Here is a 25,324-nt window from a genome sequence, read left to right on the forward strand (position 1 = left end):
GAGGTATCAGCCATTGCCTTAGGTTGTGATCCCATTTTATCTCTATGGATTGGTTGGAAACAGCCTTCTAGCACATCCTATTCAGGGCTCTTATATTGGTGCTATTTCTTCTTCTGAATTTCTACCAATTTTATTGGTATGATTTCTTCTTCTGAATTTCTACCAATTTCAATTTCTGGATTTCTGCATAGCAATTTGTCACTCAAAAGTTACAGTAGTGCCTATTAGCACCAGCACAATTATATTCCTTTTAGCCTTTATTTTTCTTAATATAGCAGAAGGGAAGACAAGTGCTATATTATAGCATTGTTTAACTATTGTACCTACAGTGCTCACCTACTAAAGAATGCAGAACTTGATCTTATTCTTGTTATTCAAGCTAATAATATTTGTTTTTGCATGTGGAACAGTTTCATAACTTGTTACATAATTAATTACTCCCACTTCCTTTACCACTTCACTCCTCCTGTATCCCTTCAGGTTACAGGCATCACAAAACGAATGAAAAAGAATAAGGAGGTCTGAGATAAGGATCTGTAGGCTAAGCAAAAAAATCAGCCTTCAATTACTAAAAACATTTTCAGTATTTCAGATATCAAATTTGAATTGCTTTTGAGAGAGGATATATCACTGGACATTGACCAGACCACATATTGGCAACAGAATTCTCATTATAATCCCCAGTTCAGGAAGCCAAACCACAGTATCTGCAACAATCAGCCCAGAATGTTCAGGACTTAGTCAATGACTGCCAAATTCTCCTGATTTTTTCTTTTCATTTCAACTCAGAACCAGTCAAGTAAAGACCAATATTTTTTTTTCCAAATCCATCACTTAGGATACCCTGCTTCTAAGCAGTCTGCCTAAGCCTCCCATGCTTACACCCCAATTAGAGCATGCCTGACTTTCACCTTTTTGTTTGGTCTGCCAAATGCAACCAATGGTGGCTGACTCTTGCTATAGCAAATTTATTTAGTGTTTTTTTCTACTCTTTCAAGATAAATAGTTTCTTCTTGCTATATTCTCCATAGAATTGATTATTAGTCAATTACCAGTTGTCTATAAGGAATTTGTTAAAGGATTGGCTATATTTAACATTTAGATAGTTGAAGATTATCTATATGTGTGTGTACACACAAATGTTGGTTTTAGCCAGGTGTGGTAGTACATGCCTATAATCCCAGTGACTCAGGAGACTGAGGCAGTAGGATCAAAGTCAGCCTCAGCAACTTAGTGAGGCCCTAAGCAACTTAGAGAGACCCTGTCTCAAAATAAAATAATAATAATAAAAAAGTGGGGCTGGGGATGTAGCTAAGCATCTCTGGGTTCAATCCCCAGTACCCCCCCACCAAAAAGTTATGTCATTACCTTAAAATAATTTTGCCTCCTGCTACTCATAATTGGATACATTTTCCCTTCTTAATAGTATTAAAAAATCAGAGAAACAAAAATATTAAGGAGAGTTTTATTGTAAAGATAGGCAGCACCTACAATTTTACATTTTTTCCAAGTCTACAAAAACTCTCAGAGTAGAGACTTCTTTGTGTCTGTCATACCAGCAGACAGATTATTTATAAATTGGGAAAGGGAAAGTTCACTTCCTGCCGAACTGCGGCAGAGGTGGTGGCACCTTTATATCTTGACCTCTCTCCAGCTTCTTTTCACAATCCACCAGGTAGTTGACTCCATCGATGACTATTTGCACAAGCTCAACCTTAGTAGTGAAAAAGTTCAATGATTAATTCATGCAGAAGACACCTGCAGGGTATTGATCAACTGAAACAACACTGGGAAAAGTCAGAATTTGCCACTTAGCTGGGCTTTATAACAACTTCTCCTTTCTCACTATTTCCCTAAAGTGTTATGGGAGGAGAGATCTGGTGGTCATGGTCACAGATGGAAAGCAGAAGTATCACAGGGTTTTTTCTCAAGCTTTCCTTAGCTAAGATGGGGTTATTACTTTGTGTGTGAGAACTTTTTTCCTACATTTGAAAACCATTATTTTTTCCATCTCAGATATTTTTTCCTCATCATTTTCTGCTATAAATTATCAATTTGTCTAAGAGTAAGAATATACAATGTCACTCTTGTATTGTTCTTTGGATCTGAATTCTGACCTTTTGCCAAGTTTATGCACAGAATATGCTTGAGTTCAGATATCATCATTCACCCAGTGATGTCTTGCTGAAAATTGTTTAAAATCGTGTGTTTGAATAAATGTTGGTGAAAATGTGAGGAAAAGGTTCACTCATGTACTGCTGGTAAGACTGCAAGTTGGTGCAACCAATCTGGAAAGCAGTATGGAGATTCCTCAGGAAACTTGGAAAAGAACCACTACTTGTCCCAGTTATCCCATTCCTTGACATAAACCACAAGAACTTAAAATCAGCACAATCACATCAATGTTTATAGCCACTCAATTCACAATAGCTAAGCTATGGAACCAACTTGGGTAGCCTTCAAAAGATGAATAGATAAAGAAATTGTGGTATATATACACAATTGAATAATACTCAGCCATAAAGAAGAAATAAATTATAGCATTGTTTGGTAAATGGGTGGAACGGGAGACAATCATGCTAAGTGAAACAAGTGAATCCCCAAAAAACAAAGGATGAATATTCTCTCTGATATGTGGTTGCTGACACAAAATAAGGTGGGATAGGAGAAGTTCACTGGTTTAGACAAAGGAGAATGAAGGGAAAGGGAGAGTTGGGAATAGGAAAGACAGTAGAATGAATTGAACATAACTTTCTTATGTTCATATAAGAATATGTGACCAGTGAAATAGTACAATCATAAGAATGGGATTCTAATTAGGGTAAGTTATATATATATATATATATATATATATATATATATATATTCAAAATATACTCAGTTATATGTATATAAAAAACAAATAATTTAAAAAATCAAGTGTTTTGCAACCAAATCATGTTTGCACTGTACTAGGCAAATTAATTACCTAAAGGAAACTTTGAAAACTTATATTAAGATACACTTTCGAAAAATCCTGCTTTTTAAAATATATGTTACAACTTTGGTTTCCAAATATTCTTAAACTAGACCATGTATATCTATTTCCCCTGGCCTAGGATCACAGTGAAACAAATTACTTGCTTCTGAGGAGACTCAAACTATTTAGTTAATTGCTTACTATAAATCAATTAATAAAATACATGCTATAACTTAAGAACAAGCAGCAAAAAAGGAAGGGATCATTGAGGTCTGAGCTGAAACAGACCTTAGGCATAATGGAGTCCTGCTACCTTCCCATCTCTTTTCATGTACAGAGAAACTGAGCTCCCAACCCCATCAGAAGGCTGTGTCAGAAGGCAAGTCGCTACTAATTAGGCATGTATTTTCTTCTTATCCAATTAATGCGTTCTAGTGTTGGTGGAGGTGTGGTGAGATGGGTCTCCCATTCACTGCCAGTGAGACTGTTTGGTATATAACTTTTGGTAAGAAACTTTGTCATTAATAGGGCCTTCTGATTTTTAATCCAGGAACTCCTTTCCTAGAAATACATCCTAACTAAATAATAAGAGTTGTGATTAAGAGTCTGTATATACCTCTATGTACAGACATGATCAAATGAAATATTAGTAATACATTAAAGAGATAAATGGACTATCTTTTCTGTGCTGTCATGTTTTTAAAAATCAAATGTTTTTAGATAATAAGGTTATTTGGGACTTTTTGATTGCTTAGTTTTTGTGGGTTGGGGATTTAACTGAGGGCCTCACATGTGCTGGGAAAGTGCTCTGCCACTAAGCTACACTCCTAGGCCAAAATTCATGATTTTGAAGAATACCTAATGCTGTGGGGAAATGTTCACATATTGAAAAAAAAGTGTTGTAATACTGTAATAACAATTTTAAAGTTTTCTGAATAATTATAAAAAAAGAATAGAAGGCAATATAGAATGATGTTCACAATGGTTATCAGAGTTGTTGAATTAAGTAAGTAGATTTTAAAATACTTGTTGGCGGGTTTTTTTTTTTTTTTTTACTTTTGTAATGATCACCTAGAAACTTAGAGTTAAGTAATAAGATACAGTTTGATGATGACCATGTATATGGGGACAATGCCATATACAGTGGCCTTCCAAGTGTAGTCCCTGACCAGCAGCCTAGCATTGAGTTGGTGTAACTGTGGTCAGTATTGCTTAACACTCAGCTGCATATTCTTTAAGGGGATCCTCTACACCTGCTCATTCATCACCAAACCCTACACATGTCAATGAATCCTCTTCAATCTACCAGTCACAGGGTTCCCTCAGCACTGTTTTACAAGTACAATTTATATGTAACTAATGCAAATCTTATCTGTCACCTTAATCCTAAAAATAAGATTTTAGGAATTATCAAGTGTCTTAAGAATGCCAAAGTAAAGATGATAGTATGTGCCTTTCACCAAGAGAAACCTCAGAATCAAGAGAAAATTTTATCTCCCTTAGGGATAACATAAGCAGTGGTGAAACACTGCTGTCCTTTAACATAGTAGAGCTCCTGCTGCTGAAGATTGCTGAAATAGTTCTCAGGGGCAGTCCCACTGTGAATTCCTTCCCTTGCCCATAAATTCTTAGATTATATTGTGTTTACCTTTATGTCATTATTTCCCAATGAAAGGGCAATGCCACAGAATGAATAGCTAACAGGACTCAGTGGGGAAAGAGATCTCGAATTCTGTGAACAAAGTAAGGCTGTTGTGGCTACTTTTCTATTTCCTTTCTCTTAGGCAGATCTTGTTAATTCATGCTGGAAAAGAGAGACATGTTACCTCTGATCTACCAATTCGATCAATGTTGGAAATATCATACACATCTGCCACGGCTGCAGTATCCACACCACCAGTGCCACGCTTCTGGAGTCTTAGGTTCTCTAGGATCTTAGAAAACCGTGGATCCTAGGATAGGGCATAATACTTAGTGTCAAAAGCAGTGAAATGGATTCACCATCATTGGTACATTTACTGAGAACAGACATATAATAAGAGACAATTGTATTAACTTACATAAAGTATTTATTCACTACATACTAAGGTACTGTGCTGGAATTTTTCAAGCCTTATAACAACCTAGTAAAGTAGGAATTGCTTTTATCCCACCTTGGTTTTATGTTGCTATGCCAAAATACCTAAGACCAAATACTTTATAAAAAAGAGAAGTTTACTTGGCTCACGGTTCTGGAGGCTGGGAAGTCTAAGAGCATGGTGCTGGCATCTGCTTGGCATCTGGTGAGGACGTTCTTGCTGCATCATAATATGGCAGAGGGCATCGTATGACAAGACAGAGTATGTGTGCTAACTTGGGTCTCTCTCTCTCTTCTTATAAAGTCACTAATGCCATCATAAGGACTCAAACCCCATGATCTCACTTAATCCTAATTATGTCCCAGAGACCCCACCCCCAATTACCATTAACACATGACTTTGGGGATTAAGTTTCCAATACATGAACTTGTAGGGGTTCCATTCAAACCATAGAAACCCCTAACTACAAGGAAAGTGAGGTTCAGAACAAGTAACTGCTCCTGAAGTCACACAGGTAGAAGGTAGCAGACCTGGAATTGAACCTGGGTAGTTTGACTCCAACCTTGTCTTCTGAATCTCTATGCATTGTTTTGTTGTGTTTGTATCTGGATGCCAACTTTGGTGTGTTCATCACTCATCTATATAACAGCTGCTATTGTTATAATTAAAATCATGAAGTTAAATCACTTCATTTTCCTTAGCACTGGAATTTTGAATTAAAAAATTTCATACTCTTTGTAGGGGACAGACAGCATATTTTCCAAATTTGTTGTTTTGAAAGTATCTGATTTACTTGGTGTGTTTCAGCAAAAACTACTAGTTACCCACCAGAATCCTTTAACCCTTCTTTTGGCATTGAATCTGAGGAAGTGAACACTGGTTAAGTTCCTGCTAATAAATGAGCAGATGTGAAATGTACCACTTTCTGCTCTACACCTTAAATCTTTACATGGCCACACTGTGTGCTCTCTTCCCTTCTCATAAGATAGAACGTGGAGCCTGATGGTGACCATGCAAATGGGGATAGTGCCCTAAGACAGTGGTCCCTCAAGCATAGTCCCCTGACTAGCAGCCTCGGCATCACCTGGAGAAAGGTAAGAAACACAAATTCTGCAGGTGGGGCCTTGCAATCTGTGTTTGACCAAGCCCTGCAGGTGATTTTCTTGCATGCTCAAGTCTGAGAACTACTTGTGCTACAAAAGACAGAAGGAGGATATGGAAGAAACCCTAGAGAGCAGAGCAGAGCAGCTTGTCCACCTATCCTGGTTTGTTACATTCAGGAAAATCCAAAAGTCTTATTCTTGAAGCCACCCCCTTTTATAGTCCCTAATCTTTTATTCTAACTAATAAAAATGTCTTTTCAGGCAAACCTAATCCTGCTCTTTCTCATTATTTTTCTTATAGCTAGAGAAAGGGTTAAGGAAGGGAGAGGTATTTTCTCCCTCCACAAAGCACTCACATCTGAGCTGATCCTGGAAGGACCAAGGAAAGCCACTGGTCACATAACATTACCTTGCTAAGTTTTGGGATTCTGACATGGACACCCGCTCGTAGTCCTGTTCCAAGGTTTGAAGGGCAGGTCAGAATGTATCCTAGGCGTTCATTCCACATAAACTCCCAGCCTCGTTCCTGGATTAACCGTTCTACCTACAAGTACAACAACAGTGAACAAATGGCTGAGTTCTCAAACATACACTCACTTAGCTCATCCCAAACACCATGTTTGCCATGAATAAAATTGACTTGTTTAATGTAAAATGATACCTCTTCTAATAGAATATTAAATGGTCCAATTAAATTAGATGGACCTTGTAAAGCACTAAACATAGTACCTGTCAGATACTAAACTCTCAACAAATGTCAGTTTATGTTGTTTTTCATGCTAAGTCAATAGGAGAATATAGGAATTCTCAGCAGGCAAGTCTGGTCAGGTTACAACCTACACTGTCTATGCTTAAAATAGTGAAAGGAAATGCGGAAATAACAAATGCGCCATAGACTCCCCCAAACCATGGTGGATTGTGGAGGGAAGCATAGGAAATTTCTAATAAACAGAATTTTTTAAAGCACTACCCTGGAAATTTCATGCTAGAAAGAATGCCTTGATCCCTAGGAAAAATTAACCCCATCTTGGAAGTCACCATAGTATCTTTTTTCCCAGAATAAGCAATAGAGGAAGAATGATATTCAAATGACATTCAGAAATCTCTGGCAGTATCTTACTTCTTTGAGTCCACGACAGAATCGCTCAAACACCCGTTTCATATTGCCTCCTTTTTCCATTGAGATTACCCTGGTGTGGTCTTCCTCATTTATCCAGATGAGAAATGTCTTGTCATAATTATGCCTAATGAAGAGAGAAATATGGTGGTTGAGTGTTAATTACATTTGTCCCAACACATGAAAATTCCCATTACCTCTGTAGCTTGATTGCCTCATTTCACCTTCCTCATTTCCTAGATGGCTCTTATCTGTAATTGTGCCTTAACAAGCACCACAAAATAACGTTACCTTGACAGAATGAAGAATAAGACTGACTCCAACCTTTAATTATGTCAAGTTTTTGCCCAACAAGAATATAAAATCCCACCTTAGGTCCTCAGAGAGGATGTGCATAGTTCAACTACGATAATATTTGGCTTTGACACAAGAGTATTCTATCTCCTCACAGATTCAGCCAAAATCTTGTGGTGCTTTAAAAGAATGGGTTTTTGTTTGTTTGTTTGGTGTTTTTTTTTAATACATGAGGATTCACATATGTTTTCTCTATGGACCCTGCCTTTCTACCCCCACAGAGCAGTTGCTCATGAACACCTTATCCCAGCTCCTTTGGGTATTATCAGGGTCACTTACAAGGTACAAGAGTCAAAGCAGGCTGAGGACTCTTGGCCAAGATAAAATAGTTGCACACTGGGTACCTGTTGCTCCTTTTAGTGTTTTTCTTAAATCATTAGTATTTATTTTTCATTTTCTAGTCTTTTGTTTTAAAAGTCATGAGACAGATTCTCTGTGAGGTCAAACAATATAAAGTATTTCTTTTTTACCTTTAAATGTAGTCATTTCCCCCGTGCACAGTTCATGCAAACCAGCTTATTCCTATATACCTTAGAAACATCATAATACTTAGGTGCTGTGAGCACATACTCAATATTTCTAAGTAGTCTGTCTCCCCAATTTAGCTTAAGCAGTGCATGCTGTCAACTGCAGTTCACAGCAAGTTCAGGTTAGGACAAGCAGGCATCTGAGGAGATCCTCTGCACACATGGCAAATGTGAAAACACTACATCCATACCAGATTCCCCTGGCATCTGGCCAGTCACGGGCCATCCCAGCACATGTTAGTAAAGGGGACACTGGCTTATCAAACAGAAAGTGGTCCTGTAGGCCAAAAGGGACAAAGCAGAAAGAAGAGACTGGTGAGATCAGGCATGATTGTATGTGCCATGTGACCAAGTTTTAACTCACTGATAATGACTGGGGTCTTAGGCAGTGTTCTCAGCTTGTCTGCTCACTAGGATAACCTGGGAGCTTTAAAAAAAAATGCTAATGTGCATTTCCCATCTGCCAAAGATTCTGAATGAAATATAATTTGTTATGGTCTAGGCATCATAAGAACTCTTCCAGTGATTCTAGTATGCGGCCAAGATTGAAAGCCACTGGCTTACTCCACATGGAAATTCTTCTAAGTCACTATGGAGAGCATCTATACCATCAGTCAACCATATGCAATGGCAGAGTAGGCAAGAACGACGGGTGCTAACCTGTCCATCTACACAGCGGTCATTCTTTATGTTTCATGCTAGAAAGAATGCCTTGATCCCTAGGAAAGTATTGGTTCATTTAATACTATTTCTTTCATGTATATAGAGATATACAATAGTAATCTATAAGTAAAAATAGCTACCACTAATTTAATGTTTACCATATGCCAGGCCTTAGGTTACATGCTTCTAATTTATTTTAATTCTCACAATAAACTTATGAGATAACTGTAATTATTCTGTTTTACAGGTGAGGTAAGGAAAACTGAGATTCAGAGAGCTAAAACATCCTACTCACTATGGCATTGCTAGGAAGTAGCATAGCATAGATTCAGACCTAGACCTCTGGGACTCCTATGGTTGTGCCTTTAACCTACCATAAACCACCCCACATATCAAAATCTGTGTCCAGAGACTAACATTTTTCTTGCTGTGTGTACACCACACTTTCTTGCAATAGCAGTATTCCTTCTCTATCATGGGATATATGGATACTATATGTTCAAGCATGATTATGCTGAGGTAAAAAGTGGATATGGGGAGAGGAGTCTTTCTGTGATCTCAAAGAAATGGGAGAAATCAGAGACTTGAATCAGGAGAGGACAGTGGACTGTCACTGCCCACAAAGAAGTAAGCCCCCTGAGCAGGAAACCAGAGTGGCTATTTAAGGCGGAGTGGCTTGTTCTGTAAGAGGGCAGGCAGATGGTTGTCCTGATGGCCATCAAGACCAGGAGACTTAGGCCCACATACCAATATCATATAGTTGCCCTGCCTGGTTTGGAAATGGGGCACACTTTGTAGAATTCGAGTCTTCAGAAATGATGGAATTTGGTTTCTGCTTTTCCTTGGATTTAGTTGAAAGTTACTTTTGAAATTGCAGTTCTGTTTTCACAGTGATAAAGGAAAAACAGGTAAGGGACTTGAGTATTTTCTATTCCAGTGCCAACAAGACGCTGTGGAGGACACTGGAGAGAGCAGGAGGAAAACCAGCTGGAAACCAGAGGCTGGCTCCACGAAGCAGAGGTAGGACTTACACGTGGGGTTTCCTTTCCAGAATCTCTTGGCATCTAGGGTTTTCTTTGGGTGTGGTAATAGAGAGCATCCTCCAGGCACAGGCAGTATTGCCAGGCCTATTATTCCCGTTTATCGACAAGCTAGGGGATTCGCCATTCACCCCCACCCTCCTATCCCCAACACACCCGCTGCTGATTTTAACCATAGAATACTTCCATCCTCCTTCCTTATGTTGAGGTGGTAGAAGCCCCAGGCTGTCTCAGCCCGCTCTCCCCATCTGCCCCGACTCCAACCCCCAGCAAAGAGCCCTGCAGGACAGACAGGCCTGAGCTCTAGGAGGAGCTGCCCAGTGCAGGTCAGAGCTTTCCACGCAGCCCACCCCAGGCAGCCCCTGGGTGGTTCTCCACCCACTCACGTCGATGAGCCGTTGCTGGTCCTGCTCAGTCATCTCAGACAGCTTGTAGTAGCGACCTGCCAGGTCTCCCTTGAGGCCCTCCAGGGCCGTGATGGCCACGTTCTCCACTTCCCTCCGCTCAGCCCGGGAGCAGGCAGGTGGCAGGCTCAGCCCGCGGATGCTACGACCAGTGCGGACCCGAGACGAGAGCACGTAGCGTTCGTCAAACTGCCCTTGGGTGATCTGCAAAGCAGAGTGGGCAGGGGAGGGTGTGTCACTGTGGCAGCCTCGGACCGTGATCTTGCCCCGTACGCAGCAGGTACCTATGTGCTGATCTGCTGTTTTCTACCTACCATCAGGCACTGTGCAGGACAGCACAACCGACTGTTTAACACATCTGGCACTTGGGCAGGGGCCTAGACAGTGGTTTTATATAGTGAGGTTTGGAATCTTGTACCCCCAATAGGTGGTTTGGGTTGAAAAGGAATTTTTTCAGGAAAGGTTTAAAGTTCTCAGTGACCAGCCCTCGTTATAGAGTTTTGTTTTGTTTTTGCTGGTGGTGGTGGTGATGGTTTTTCTCTTTTTTAGTTCCATGTTTTACTAAGTTGCATTAGGCCTTGTTAAGTTGCTGAGGCTGGCTTCTAACTTGGTATCATCCTGTCTCAGCCTATGCAGACGCTGGTATACAGATCTGAGACCACACCCAGCTCCTTAGAGGTATTTTTAAGGCCTCTTGAACCTTCTAAACTTCTGTGGTCCTCCAAGGAGTGTGCTATACTAGAGCAGTCACGGAGCTTCCAAGGGACATCTAACCAGGAAAAGAGCTCTTACGTTCTTCCAGCTTCATGGGAAGGAGAGAAGGGGGCTAGAGCCTACCTTGGATGCGTCCAGATCAGTGGGGTGCTTCATCACCCTAGGGTCATAACCATTGTGCCTTAGTTTGATAACAGGATCAAAAAGATCAGCAAATACCTGTGGGGGGAAAAAAAGATGATTCTGTTTCCTTTTTCATTGGCTCTTCTAATAATAAAAGACCTTTCCTTTCATTTGTCTCTTTGTGTCTTAAGAGGATATTAAGGTCATCCTCTGAAATTCTCCATGCTACCCGTGCAGGAAATGAATGCAAGAGTGAATTGGTGGATAGGAAAAAAAATTTGTGCAAGGGAAAAACTTTTGGAGGAAAATTTGGACTCTTTGAGAGAAGACAGGGCTGCTGAATTCTATCCCTTTAACATGTGATTCTACCAAGCCTACCACCAGGAGACTGAGCAAGAAAATCAGGTTAAGAATTCAAGGGGTTTCTGGTTTGTGGGATAAAAGAATTGCCAGGTCAGAGGCTAAGAAGTTTTGTGTTCAAAAGGTCAGGAAGGTCAGGTCCTCGGGTCCTGAGGTTTAAGTAACATACAAAATTCATAGAAAACCCAACTGTACTAGAAGAAAGCACACAGAGCATTCAGACAAAGAAGGTTACCCTGTGAGGACTTCCTCAGCCCAGCTTATTTTGTGCAAAATCTACTTTTTAAAAAACAGACAAGCAAAACACAACTTCAGGTTTACTCTTTAGATAAAATAATATTAAGAGAAGTTATAACAGAATAGCTTTTGGGAGCTGTGAGAAGTGAGGAGGGCTTTGGGTCTATGGAAACTGCTCTGGTTTAGGTCTCTGGGAGCTCAGGACTGTGCACTGCTCTGTATTGATGAGCTACTGGTCTCATTTATTCAGGATGCTCCCTCACTTCCCTTGATGGCTTCTTTCCCAAGAAACTGCCTTCTGCTTGCTGAAATGGAAGATTGCAGAGGGGAGACGTGAAAGAGGAGTGTTGCAGGCCTTTGCCATCGGGGAGAGGATGCTCTGTGGAATGGTCGCAGGGTGCTGTGCTTCTGCACCTGGGTTGAGGATGCTGACATCATGGGATTGCTCCCAGAGATTTGTTTAACTCAGGAGTCTGGGCTATAGTAATAGGTAAGAAGATTCCCAAAATAAAGACACACTGAAACTGACCCCATCCAATAAGTCCAGCCACAAACACATTAGCTTCTAATGTTTTACTGGTAAGTACACTTCATTAAATTTTATTTTACTTTTTGGTACTAATTCATCCTTTTGACAAGCCCAGAGAGCTCTATCATGCAATTCATTTCTCTGTAGGGAAGTATACTAGGGTAGCAGCAAAGTAAGGTTGCCCCAGGAAACTGTAGATCTCATTATCCCAGAAAACATTCTAGGTGGTTCTGCAGAAACTAGCTTCCCCTTAGGAGAGTGCTTCTTGAGAAGGCAGAAACCTGGCCCCATAGAGAAGAGAAGGACTTTGGGATCATGCACCTCACCCATACCCAGGCCAACCCCTTCTACTTTGGAACCTGCAGCCAGTCATTTACCTCATAGGACTCCTCGTCCCCGGCCACCATGCCCACAGTCTTTATGAAGGGGTGTCCAGGGTTGTCTACTCCAGTCTGGATGCACTGATCCAGAGTATAGCCATTGGGTGTCATCTTGTTACGGAGCTTGGCATAGATGGTGGGGGTGAGACATTCAGCCATGCAGTTGTTGTGCTTGCGAAGATCTGGGTAGTCTGCGCTGTGGGAAGGAGAGGGGCCTTCAGCCAACAGCCTGAGGAAAGGGGTCTATAAAGGACTTGGTTTCTGCCAGTCCTTTCAAGAGGCTCCCTTTGGCCAGTGGGCACAAGGACAATTGACTAGTGCTGCTTAGGGACATGACACAAGATAACCAGATTTAAAACAAACAAATAAACAAACAAAAAAAGTCTTAGTGAACTGCCAGGAAAAAAAGGGCCAGACTCCTGCCTAATAGGGGTCACAGGATGCTTACTGCAGAAGAATACTGAGACTGTGGCTCAGGTAAAGAAAGGGTAGAGGGAGAATAGTTAGGAAATTAGTTGAAATCATATGCAGTCTTCTTTCTACCCAGAAGTTTTGCTGAAACTTTAATAACAGGCACAATTTTGTTACCTGAGGTCTGTGATAGACTAGAAACACTGCAGGTGGAACTACCTAGAACTTTGTTTATTTATTTGTCACCTCTGCCTAAAAGGCAAGCTCCAGGAAAGCAGGGACCATGTGGGCCTTGTTGAAAACAGTGTCTGGCCATTGAAACAGGCAGTTAGCAATTATCCGCTGATAAAATACCTAAAAAGAAATCAGATGGGATGCTGTCTTACCCTGGGATATATACTGGTTAAAGAATAGGGGCTTAAGGACCAACCACAGCCTCAAACACAGGTAATCTCAGTTCAGGGATTCCTGAGGTACGTGGTTGCCAGTGATTCCCACAGGGATGCTGGTTCCCACAAAAGAGCAGTCTCTGAGAGGCAGCTCAATAGTTTTCCTCATCTCCTTCATCCACTCCTACCTACATGGAATCCTAGGAAGTCATAACACCACTCAGACTCATTTGGTGTGTGGCATCTCTTTAACAGCAAGGTTCCAAGGGCTGAGAAAACACATCTGTTTTTATCCCCCTCATGCTATACCTTTACTTCCCATCTACAGTGTCCTTTAAAGCTCATATTGAGTCAGCATATGTCATCACATTTTCCAGAAGATGGTAGAGCAAGGGTGAGGCATGGGTATAGAATGAAAGGTGCTGAATTTGCATTTAGCTGCATGAACTTGGGCACTGCTTAATTTTTTTTGAGTCTCCATTTCATCACAAAAGGATTCTAAGATGAATAACACTCCATGTAAAGAAATTTCTTAACATATATGTTAACATAACAGTCCATGTAATATGGGTTACTCAACAAATGTTAACCATCACTGTGTTTACCGTTCAACTGCACTGCAAGCTCTGGGCAGGGAAGATGATGCTACACTTCCCTGTATTTGCTACAGGACACTGGACTTAATGAATCTCAAAAATGATTATCAATTTGACTTTGTCATCCTTAAGGACTAAAACAAGTACCCTTGCTGACAGTTTTCAGCAGGGAAAAGTACATTTCTGGCTGACACTTGGAGTTATTTTAAAACTAAGAAGACTTACCTTGGGGGGAATAGCTTGTGCTGCTCCCGGGCCTCAGCACACACCTTCTGCCGGTTCAGCAAGTAACCAGTGGTCAGGGCACTGGTGCCCATGGTAGCAAATAGCAAAGATGCATTGCGGCCAGTTAGCAACTTAGAGAAGGTACTGGCCATCCTTCTTCTTGGATGAGTGTCTGAAAGATAAAGAAGACATATCAGATGTTTCACAGGACGATCCTGAATCATAGTTCAGAGTTCAACAGGTAAGAGAAAGAACTGCAGGAGCCATAGCCCCTCTTTGAGTTTGTTTCATTTTTGTGTTTTTTTCCTTTTCTTTTTCCTTTACACTGCTGAGGAGAACATGGTTACATTTAGAATTTATGAATGTCCATGCCATTTTCAAAAACAATATAATGTAGGAAAATAAAAAAAGAGGATTTCTACTTCCAGATGTTTAATAGACCATGTACTTTTTTGTATTTTTTTTAAACAATTACTTTTTTAATACCTTTATTTTGTTTATCTAGTTTTTTAAATGTGGTGCTGGGGATCAAATCCAGTGTCCCACGCTTGCCAGGCAAGCATTCTACCGCTGAGACACAACCCCAGCCCCACTTTTTTGGACTTTACCATTACATAAATAGATGATGAATGTGATGGCTCTTTAGGTTTCTCAGAGTTAGGAGAAATCTCTGAGGACCACCACTCCACTCACCCAAATGAGCTCATATCAGAGCTCAGAGTAACAAGCTAACAAGCCAGGAGGTATGGGTTATCTTGAGGGAAGATGCCCTTTTGATCACTAAGGTAGGATGCCAACAGTGAGGTAGGGGCTGAGTCTGGAACTCTCCCATTGAGTTAGGACCCTTGAAAGGGAATAATGTTGTCCACAAAGTTAACAGATTTCCATCCTTTGGCTCCTAGAAGAAACAGACTCAAAATCTTTCTATGAAAATTATGTTTGTTTTGGGTCCTGGATTTCTACAGATTTAAGATCAAACATAAAGTTCCCAGTGAAAGATCCCAAGATCATGAGGCGTACAAAGAGGCATAATGAATGAAAGTCAACAGAAGAAATGATCACAGATTAGACTTCGATTGATGATCCTGGGATTGTCAGATAAATTACAGTTTAGCTTTAAATAGGATGTTTAAAGGAACAAATGCCGAATGTCTTCTCTGATATAAGGGGGGTGACTCAAAATGGGATAGGGAGGAAGAGCATGAGAAGAAGACTACCACTAAATAGGGAAGAGAGGTGGGAGAGAAAAAGAGGGAGAAGGGGAGTTGCACGGAAGATGGAAGGAGAACCTCATTGTTATACAGAATACATATATGTTGTTGTGATGAGAAAAAGAAAAAAAAAGTGTGTCACATTAGATTGGATAGAGAGAAAGGATGGGAGAGAAAGGGAGGAGTATGGGGGATAGGAAGGACAGCAAAATAGAATAGACATTATGATTGATGTATGTATATTTCATGTATGTGTTATATGTCAAAATACATTCTGCTGTCATGTATGACTAAAAAAAATAAAAATAAATTGTAGGGTAAAAAAAATAGGATGTTTAAAGATACAAGTGTTGGAATTATAGTTATGAACAAGTAATAAAAGACCATTAAGAATGATCAAACTGATCTGGAAGAGAAACTAATTGAATTACTGACTATGACACAGCTAAAGAGAAAATAAATGGACTAGAAGATATGTCTTTAGAAATGACTCAGAATATAGAAGAGAGAAATGGGAAAAATGGACGATATGAGATATAAATTAAGAAAAATGATGGCTAAAATATCAAGGTCAAATGCACATCTAGTTGAAATCCCACAAAGAGAAAATAAAGAAGAGGGAGTAGTCATATTTAAAGAAAAATAGCTGAGAATTGTCCTGATGAAAGACAAGAGGCAAATATAACATAAGCAAATTAAGAAAAAATGACATCTAGATAAATAATAGTAAAATTGCATAATACTGGTGACAAAGATATTGAAAACAGAGGGAAAAGAAATAACAAATATCAGCTAATTATTCAAAAGTGAGTCCAGGGAAGTAATATTTTTATAGACGAAGAGATAATAATTTTCAATCTAGAATTAGGGATACAGTCCAATGCTCTTTCAAAAATGAGAGTGATATTGCTGAATGTTTATACAGGACTACATGACCAATGTGATTCTGCAACCTGTACACTCAGAAAAATGAGAAATTATACCCCATCTGATTCAAATGTATGATATGTCAAGATCATTGTACTGTCATGTGTAACTAATTAAAACAAATAAAAATTAATTAATTAATTAATTTAAAAAAGACACAGAGAGGCTAATAAGTAAAATAATAAAAGGAAAAAATATATCAGGAAAATTCTAATCATAAAAATTATTATCAAACAAGATAGACTTTAGAACAATGAATGTTATCAATAATAAGTATATTTCATAATACTAAAAATGTTAATTCAACAAGAAAATATACTAACACTACCTAATGGTGCTTCTGCCAGGTATACAGAAAAAAAAAATGAGAGTGAATAATGTAAATTTAAAAAACAGGGCTGTGACTATAGCTCAGTGGTTAAGCACTTGTCTAGCATAGGTGAGGTGCTGGGTTTGATCCTCAGCACCACATAAAAACAAATAAATAATATAAAGGTTAAATTATTAAAAAAAAAAAAAACAAAACACTAAGCACACTTCTGTGTCGTGGGAAGATGACACTATAGATTTCAAGGCCATACAGCCAAAACTGGGTATCTGGCTGTGTGGGTTCTAATTCCGCATGTGCGACTTGAGACAGACTGGTTAGCCTGGCTGGATCTTAGCCTCCTCACTAGTATAACACTGTGTTGTTGACTAGAATAACTTCTTAAATTATATTAATATTTCTACATAGCCAAAAAGTAATATAACAGATATTATGTTTCCCCCATCACTAAAAAAGAAGACAAACATAGATAAAGAACTGATTATTAACAAAGGAACTATTAAAATATATACTTGATTAAAAATGGCAGCAGGGAAGATAGTCTCAAATGCTAATAGTGGAAAAGATATGTGCAAATACTAATATGTGCTATATAATTATCAATGAATGATGAAATTCAGGATAAACAAGTACAGACAGATACCCTACAGAACCTGCTACTGCTCAAGATGAGAAGGGTCTATTAGCCTGCAATATCAAGGAGCTATATAACATGAGTGTTTGAGTAGAGAACAAAAGAGTGGTTAGCTCTCAGTACTCTCTCACCATTTGGGTCTCCATGATTCCTAAATAAATACAGTGTGTGGACTTTCCTAACATTTGGAAGGCTCCTAAAACTCTGCTGCTAGAGGCTATGTGGATTGATTGCTTCAAAGAACTTGATGTGTGTGGCTGTGATTGATAACCTGAGCCACTCAGGGAAGGATGAACCCTTAAGGGGAATCATCACAGGGTACAGCATTGACAAGACTATCTTTCTAGGGTCCGCTTTCTACCTTGATTAAATTTTGGGAACTGATCAGTCCATCAGCTTCCTTTTACCAGGATCCCACCTAGAAGTCTACTAAAGCTTGAATGTTTCAACTGAAAGCATCAAAGACTTAGAAAACGTTTAAGAACTTTTTTTTTTAAGAACTTGTTTTTTTATATTGGTCCAGGATTATCAGACAGTTCTTTTCTTCTGTGCTAATGTCTTTACAAACAATTCTCTCTGTCCTAAGGACAGCAGGAGTTGCTAAAACCAGACAAGATAAGTCAGCCATTTCTTGAAGTTGTCCTGGGGACCTGCAATGACCAACTTAACTCTTCACATATACTTCTTTGCTGCCTATTAGACTTCAGGTGTTGTTAGTGTCCTTCCAAGAATGGGCAATGGCTCCTCAAAGAGCTACACCAATGCTTTCTGGTCCATCAGGCAATATTAACACATAGCCTTTGGGCTGTCTCATCTACTTCCACACCCATAAATCTGCTCTTTGAGCAGAGAGGCACTCTGAGATTTACTGTAAACTCAGAAAAGTACTATAAACTTTGCCCAAATGCTCTAGGCAGTAGGGGCCTAAAAGTGAGTTGGAACATGGTCTCCCTAAGCTAATAAAAAGTGCAATAATTTATGAGGCTGACCCAAATATCTTGATCTTTGTTTCTTTCCTTTAATTGTTTATGTACTGATATGTAATTACATTAAAATTCTGTGCAAAAAGATTTTTTTTAAAGAGGAGAAAGAGGAGGGAGTGATCTCCATGTACAACTCATGACTAGTGGTCTTCAAAGATCATCCTCCCTGTTAGAGTGATGTGTGAGTGAGCATTTGGCTCAAAGAATTAATGTTTGAACTATCATCATATCCATATTTTAGTTTGTGTAAATAACAATATTAGTTTGCTTTTAACAATTCCAACATTGCATTAGTGTCTAAATGAGGTACCATCAGTGTGAATAATTTTGGCTAGTCTTTGGTCTTGGAATTGAATTATTATTTTTTTTTTGGTATGTGTGTGTGTTAATGAGGATGAACCCAGGGCCTTTCACAGGTTAAAAAACCATTCTACCAATGAGCTACATCTGCACCCCTATTTATTTTTTTTATTTTGAGACAGAGTCTTGCTGAGTTACCCAGGTTGACCTTGGACTTGGAATCCTTCTTCCTCAGCTTCTCAAATAGTTGGGAATTACAGCACCCAACTTGAAATTTTCAAGTACCACTGCTTCAATTCTTTGTAAAGAATTAACACAGTTCAAGTTTTGGTGAAGTGAAGAATGCCTGCTTCCTTGATTATATTTTCTCTTGCCAAGGTTCACAAAGACATTGAATTTCAATATTAATGTCCTAGTGGATAAACTTCAATGTGAAATTGAAATAAGGTCTATGATCTGGAAATGGCTTCTCTATGCTCTCCTGAGACCCAGAGACTGTCTTGCAATGAAATGACTTTTCCTTACAGCTAAACTAAATCTCTATAGCATGTTAGTCTTTTAAAAGCTGCACAAGCAAAACATTGCTTTGTCTTATACCTTTCCCTGCCACGTAGCAGGCCCCAAACATTATAGAAGCAGTATTTATAGCTAAAGCCCCTGCTCAGAAGAGTCTCCATTTGTTATTTACACAGGTGAAAAAATAGTAAAATCCTGGGAGGATGTTTGTGGTAAGAGGATATATGCGCCCACCAAGGTTGTCAATATTTGGCTTTGTTTTGTTTCCTTTGGACAAACCTAAAGTAGAGTTGCCTTATATGACTGTAGAGTATATGGTATATGTGATACAAAGACTTGTGTTTCCAAGGCAGTTTGAGAGCTCTTTCTGGAATTCCTGGGCAGATGATGTCGGTGCCTGATTCTGCTTTGTCTTACAACCAGAAGAACTTTAGCATCATCAGACTGTGCAGACCTGCTCAAGGACAAGGCAAACATATAGAAAAGATTTGCCTGGATGACATTCATCCCTACCTAGATTACCGAGGCCCACATCAGGGAAGCCCAGGACTTGGTGGGAACCGCAGTTTGTTAATATGTGAGGCAGGCACTGACATCTGACTATTGCTTGTGGTTTCCATAGCCAAGATGTGTTACATTGAGAAACTTCATCTCATTTTTCTCATGGCTTTTGTTAGTGAAAAGCAGCCTTCTGGCTTGCCATCCCAGAAATTCTTTTCCACAAAATATAGGTAAAAAAAAAAACAGTTTTATTATCGAATAAGCAAGTATTAAACTGGTGATGCAGGTGTCGGCTAAAGAAATCTCAGTAACAGAATTCTTATGCTTTCATATAGCTAAGCAGATAGGACCCATAACATACATGTTCTCAAGGACACTCACTCAAATAAGATGGCTTGACAGCACCATTTGTCCCACATCATTCATTCTAAGTGTTGGGGTGGTCATTTGTGTCAGTAAATTGCCTTGATTCAAAGGACAAATAAATATCCTCACATCTATATGACAACAGGTAGCTTTATAATATGGAGCCCGGTGCCTAAGTTAGATTACTACCTTTCCACAGAGAGTGGGGGTGCAGGCTGGTACCACTTTCCTCAGTACTTACCTTTCAAAGAAATGGCTGCTGAGTCATCAAACTGGCTGCAGGCTTACTTGTATTGTTTTGTTTTTGTTTGATTGGTTTTTCTGAGACAAGTTCTCACCATGTAGCCTAGATTGGCCTTGAACTCATGATCCTCCTCCCTCAGCTTCCCAAGTAGCTAGGATTCCAGACGTGCACTACCATACTCAGGCTTGGCTAACATTTCTTTCTGTTAATATTTACATACATTTCAAAGGGGCAAAGAAAGAGTTTACAGTGACAAGTTTTCAAAGGAAATGCTCTAAGAAAAGGAGGGGGCTCTTTCCCTTTTTGATCTAGGAAACATTAATTTTGTTCCCTCCACTCCCCCATGTGTAGGGGGGCACAGGGCACAGTTGCAGGCTCAGAAGGGCTCTGTTCAAGGTAGACAATTACTCAATACCAGTCTTATACTTCAAAAGGATGAGACCTAGTGAAGGTAGGCCTGCGTTGGTTCTCAAGCCAACTGACCCATGCATGATAAGGTCTCTCTAAAAGCCTAAGGGGAGTGAATAATTGGAAAGGACTTTAGATGTCATTTAGTTAAGATCAAGTATAGGGATCCCTTTCCTACAGCCATCCTTAAATACAGTGCTTCCTAGAGCTACCTACTTTGATGTTGGGTAACTATGTGTACATATTTGTTTTATTTGTATGAACATAAAATTAGTAAAGGTTATTTATCAAACTGCTAAAAGAGTTACTTCAGAGCAATGGACTTGGAGGAGGCCACTTACCAATTCTTCTCTCAATAGAACTCTATTGCATCACTCAAACATGTTTACATTTGTGATTTTAAAGAGTAAGATGCTAAAAATATCAACTGTGAAGTGTGCTAAAAATTCAGATACTGCCTTTTGCAAATCTGCAACAATGGGGCTGTCACATATATATTGTGAAAAAGCCCTGCTGGTGTGGGAACCCAAATGTCACCTTCCTGAGCCTCAGCAGCTTCTCTGTGATGGGCATGATGAGTCCTCTCCCTGGGTGTGGCAGGAAGAAAGGACAGGCTACAGGAGATACCAAGTAACTGTAAGTCCCTTCCCCAAATGGCCCCGATGGCCTTCATTCGCTCCTGAAAGACAACCCTGGTGATCCCAGCCAGTGCTCGTCTGCTCCTCTCTGAATGTTTATCAACTTTAGCTTGTGTCTCTCCCTACCCCCAGCATTTGAATTATTTCAGTTAATCGCTTTATTCTGGGATCTCTCTGGAGACGAGACTATCCAGAATGCTCCTATCATGTACTTCCAGATCTGGTGCTCATACCCTGGAAACCACAGGAGGGTTCACAGCGTGGGTTTAACCAGTTAAGCGCCCCCTTTCTTCCAGACCTCCCTCTTGATGCTGTCTCCAGAGGCTTCCTGGCTTCATAGGACAGGTCCTCCCTGTACCCTGCTGTTCTTTTGCTGGTATCTCTTTTTACCTGGAATATTGTCCCATCCCTGCACATCCAGTCAAGCCTCTCTCTCTCTCTCTCTCTCTCTCTCTCTCTCTCTTTTTAAAATAACAATTATTGAGCTCCTACCATGAACTATGAGTTGTGCAAGGGGCTTAACATTATCTTCAGGCTTTGCAACTGTCCTGCTAAGTAGGCATTATTTTAGATCAGAAGTGTCATGCTCTGGTTTCACTTGCCAGCCCAGTAGGAAAGCTCAGAATTCAGCCCAGGTTTGCCCTTAGCCTGGACTCAGGCTACTTGTGGACCCCACATACAGCCCTGTACCAGCCAGCAATGGAAGGAGAACCACTCTTGTGGCTTAGGACCTAGGAGTGCCCCAGGTCACTCCACGGGCTTAGCCCCCAATACATAGAAATGCATCTACCATAGCAGCTCTGGGCACAGGATTATCACCTCAGAGCATGTGACTCCTCCTACAGTCCCAGAATATTACAAGCCTGTTCCCTTCCCCTGTCCTCAGGCTTCTGCTGAAGTGGCCAGGATGCCAGGGATATCTCTGCCTGTTCCACTCTGACACAAGGGGCCTGCCAAGCCATGCTGGGGATGCTGGGCAAGTCTGCCTTTCTCTGAGGAGAGGGCACACAGACTTTCTTTCTTGCTCCTTCCCTCTTCTCTCTCCCTCATACAGAAATGTGAGATTTCAGGAAGTGGGAAGGGGTGTAGTCTTCAGCTCTCGTGCTTTAGAAACTGTCTACCTCAATTTTCCTAATACAGAATGCCTCTATGAATCTTGATTTTAAAAACATTGTTTGCAGCATCTGGGCTAAAAAGGGGAGAATTCCTGGGCTGGAAGCGGGGAGATTTTTGTGGGGGGTTGCAGGAGCATGGCCTGGTGCAAGCAGCAGTATCATGCTTGTTCCCACACTTGCCCTCTCCATTGAAAGACAAGGACAGCCTCATTAAGCCCTGTGGGCTGAGTGCCCAAGAGGTGTACATCTCTCTGTCCCAGGTAGGTGTACTTGGAGCCTGGGTCCTGGCCTAAGGTTTTCTCTGGATCTATGACATCCCAGAACATGGAGGCCCTGAGATGTCACTGCCCAGTCCCAGCCTTCTGGTCGTCTGCATATCCTGGATGGAGATGCCGTGTGTGCCTTTCTGCTGACTCAGAGTTATTTCTGGTCCTGCTGTTCACAACGTCCATGTGTCTGAGCTCCTCGGGGCCGCAGGACAGGTGGAAGGCAGGGGAAGGACCGTGTGTCAGCTTTCCTTCCAGAGAGTCACCCCCAAACGAGGACGTCCTTGGGGTTGGACCAGCTCCACAGGACACTCTGAGCAAATTCCCATGATGCCAGGTGTCCTAGGCCAGCAGAAAATGGCTGTCCCCTCCCAGATCTAAGAGAGCAAAGGGATCAAGTTACCTCACAACCACTAAGCACAGTCCACCTTACGGAGCACCCTCAGACTTCTCAGTCCTACTCAGCAAGTAGAAATTCATAGGCAAGAACAGTTTATTTTCCTGTCCTGCGAAACAGAGGCCTTTTCTGGGCCCCCCTTGTGATAAAGATGTCGGATTATTACCAGACTTGTTTCTCAAGGGTAAATCTTCAAGAAAAGAGAACTAGAAGCCACCTTGCCTTCCACACAGCTGTAACAATAGGGTGCCTTCTTCTCCACTGAAGGGAGTCTTCCTTGTCTCAGAGGCCTCCCAGGCAGGAGTGGGTGTGACCTCTATCAGTCACCTTCAGGACTCCCGTTAGGATTCCTGGCTCAGTGGGCAGGACCTCCCAGAATGCTGGACATAGGCTCCCAAGAGTCCTCAGGGAGACAAGTGGGTCTCTTTCTAGACTGTGACCGAAATGGAAACCCAGAGCTTCAGAGCTAGGGGCAAAGTCTGTTTCAGAGTCAGCTCCTCTTCCCCCTGAAAGCCCAGGACTCCCCATCCATACCATCCCACCGTGCATGGTTTCCTGCACTTTCTTCAATCATCCTTTGCATAAAATCTGGCCCATGGCCTTTTCCCTGAGGGTGTGATTTGATTGTGAAACTGACAGAGGGATGTAGGGACTCCTGTGCCTTAGCCCATGGTCAGAAGTAACTCCAGAGTCTGGGTCTTTGGAAGAGGTGCCTGACAATGCAGAGGACAAATGAAGTGTTCCAACAGCGTAATGACACTCAAAGAGGTCCTCTAATGGTCCTCAAACAGCCTCCTGCCACCATCTGGTGGTCAAGTTCTCCAGGAGAGAACAGAGGAAGCAGATCAAGGACACAAGTTCAGAAACAGAAAGTATGAGAGCTGTAGCAGGAAGAGCCGCTCTTCTGGAAACAGCTCTCCACTAGCGAGGCCTTGCCATGAGGGCTCTGCTGCCACCTGGCCGACTCCAGCTGCCTCTGTGAAGGGTCGCAGAGCAATCCACAGTGTTTGTGGCAAGGCTTGTGGGGAAGGGCAGCACTGAGAAGAGCAAAAGTTTGTGGATGGTTTGGCAACTGTCACTCTCCACACCTTAAAGCAGAGCATCTGAAGGTAGAGATGCCACCCACACACAGTGAAAGAGAAGTGACCCCTGAGAGCCAAGCAAGCCAGTAAGCAAAGAGCAGGCCTTTGCGAGAGATGAAATACATTTAGCCCAAGTATAAAGCCTTTTTTTTTTTTTTTTTTTGGCTTTGGTTTTGGTAGGGAGGAGGGTGGTAAAACAATTCCTTGACTCATTTTTTTTTCAGTACATTCATGAATTAAAAAATGGATCTCTAGCAATGATACAAACAGTTTAAATTAGGTTCAGCTTATTGGTAATTAATCAGCTCTTTTTGAAATCTTCAAAAATTTTAATTTTCTAGGTAGTTTGAGTCATTGATTTTGTACCTCTTTTGATGCTGTCAAGCAAAAACTTTCCCAGAAATAAGTGGAGTCGTCTCTATAAATTACAAGGAAAAGAAACCTGACGTTTAACTTCCTAAGTGCAGCATAAAAATTCCACATTTATAGCTTTTTTCCCAACGAAAACTTCTGATTCATTATCAGATAGAGGCACTTTGAGCAGGGTGCTACTCTAGTTCTGGCATCTCCTGCTGAGCTGTCCCTGCCTTTGTACAGGGAAGAGGGGGCTTGAGTCAAGGACAGACACTCTGCTGGCTTCTTTAACCAGGTACCATTATTTCTTCACACATGTGCAGTGCCCACAGCAACTGACCTATACCTGCTCCTGGTCCACAGCCCTGAGTCTACACTTCCAAACCCCCCTCACACTGGCTCTAGCAATTCTCCCTCTTTGGAGAAATAAAGCAGAGTTTCATAGCCTCACTGACCTTGAAGCGGGAGTCTGCCACGTCCTGTCCTGCTGCCTGCACACAGCCAAGAAGTGTAACAGGAGCTCTAGGCAGAGTCTGGCCTTGAAGAGGCTCTGGTGCTGGGCGGGGCCTGAGGAGTCCATCCTGGCCAATCCTGTCTCAGACTCCGGAAGCACTGGCTCCCCAAGCTGTGCCCTTGACAGCCAGCCACTGACTCTTCTTCCACTGGGCCCTGGGCCTTTTCTGGCTCCTGCCCTTTCTCTGAAATGGTTCTCTCCCCCATAACGAGAAAAAGCAGAGTCGTGTCTGCCCCCTCCTACCCAGTTCCTCAGACTGCTCCCCTTGAGGCTCTCAGAGGGATTCTTGGGTCTGCAAGCTACTCAGGCCTGTAGGACCTGGCCTCAGGGT

At 41.2% G+C, this 25,324-nt stretch overlaps 1 protein-coding gene across 2 annotated transcripts; it reads right to left on the bottom strand.

Annotated features, from left to right (window-relative positions):
- Positions 1 to 1,451: 1,451 nt before the first annotated feature.
- Positions 1,452 to 25,017, bottom strand: Ckmt2 (creatine kinase, mitochondrial 2). Of its 2 annotated transcripts, none has more exons than XM_076857065.2 (10): positions 24,935 to 25,017; positions 14,210 to 14,381; positions 12,586 to 12,784; positions 11,083 to 11,178; positions 10,228 to 10,449; positions 8,330 to 8,415; positions 7,261 to 7,384; positions 6,550 to 6,684; positions 4,786 to 4,911; positions 1,452 to 1,714 (listed from the first exon to the last, which is right to left on the bottom strand). In XM_076857065.2, exons 2-10 carry the CDS (start codon positions 14,359 to 14,361, stop codon positions 1,595 to 1,597), a joined length of 1,260 nt encoding a protein of 419 aa, XP_076713180.1. In that variant the 5' UTR covers positions 14,362 to 14,381; positions 24,935 to 25,017; the 3' UTR covers positions 1,452 to 1,594. The 2 variants fall into 2 exon arrangements, with proteins under 2 accessions (XP_076713180.1, XP_076713182.1); XM_076857067.2 differs by lacking the exon at positions 1,452 to 1,714 and adding an exon at positions 5,178 to 5,256 and having other exon boundaries at positions 4,793 to 4,911.
- Between the last annotated feature and the right edge of the window lie 307 nt (positions 25,018 to 25,324).

This window comes from Callospermophilus lateralis, chromosome 5, assembly GCF_048772815.1.
Source record: "Callospermophilus lateralis isolate mCalLat2 chromosome 5, mCalLat2.hap1, whole genome shotgun sequence".
Classification (NCBI taxonomy): domain Eukaryota; kingdom Metazoa; phylum Chordata; class Mammalia; order Rodentia; family Sciuridae; genus Callospermophilus; species Callospermophilus lateralis.

What these genes read in the sequence shown, in the direction of transcription:
- Ckmt2 (XM_076857065.2), bottom strand. Translation starts at nt 14,361, where the DNA reads ATGGCCAGTACCTTCTCTAAGTTGCTAACTGGCCGCAATGCATCTTTG. An exon ending in GAATCCCAAAACTTAGCAAG is followed by an intron (nt 4,912 to 6,549) that starts GTAATGTTATGT and finishes GCCCTATCCTAG; the next exon opens with GATCCACGGTTTTCTAAGAT. An exon ending in ATCGAATTGGTAGATCAGAG is followed by an intron (nt 1,715 to 4,785) that starts GTAACATGTCTC and finishes TTCACTACTAAG; the next exon opens with GTTGAGCTTGTGCAAATAGT.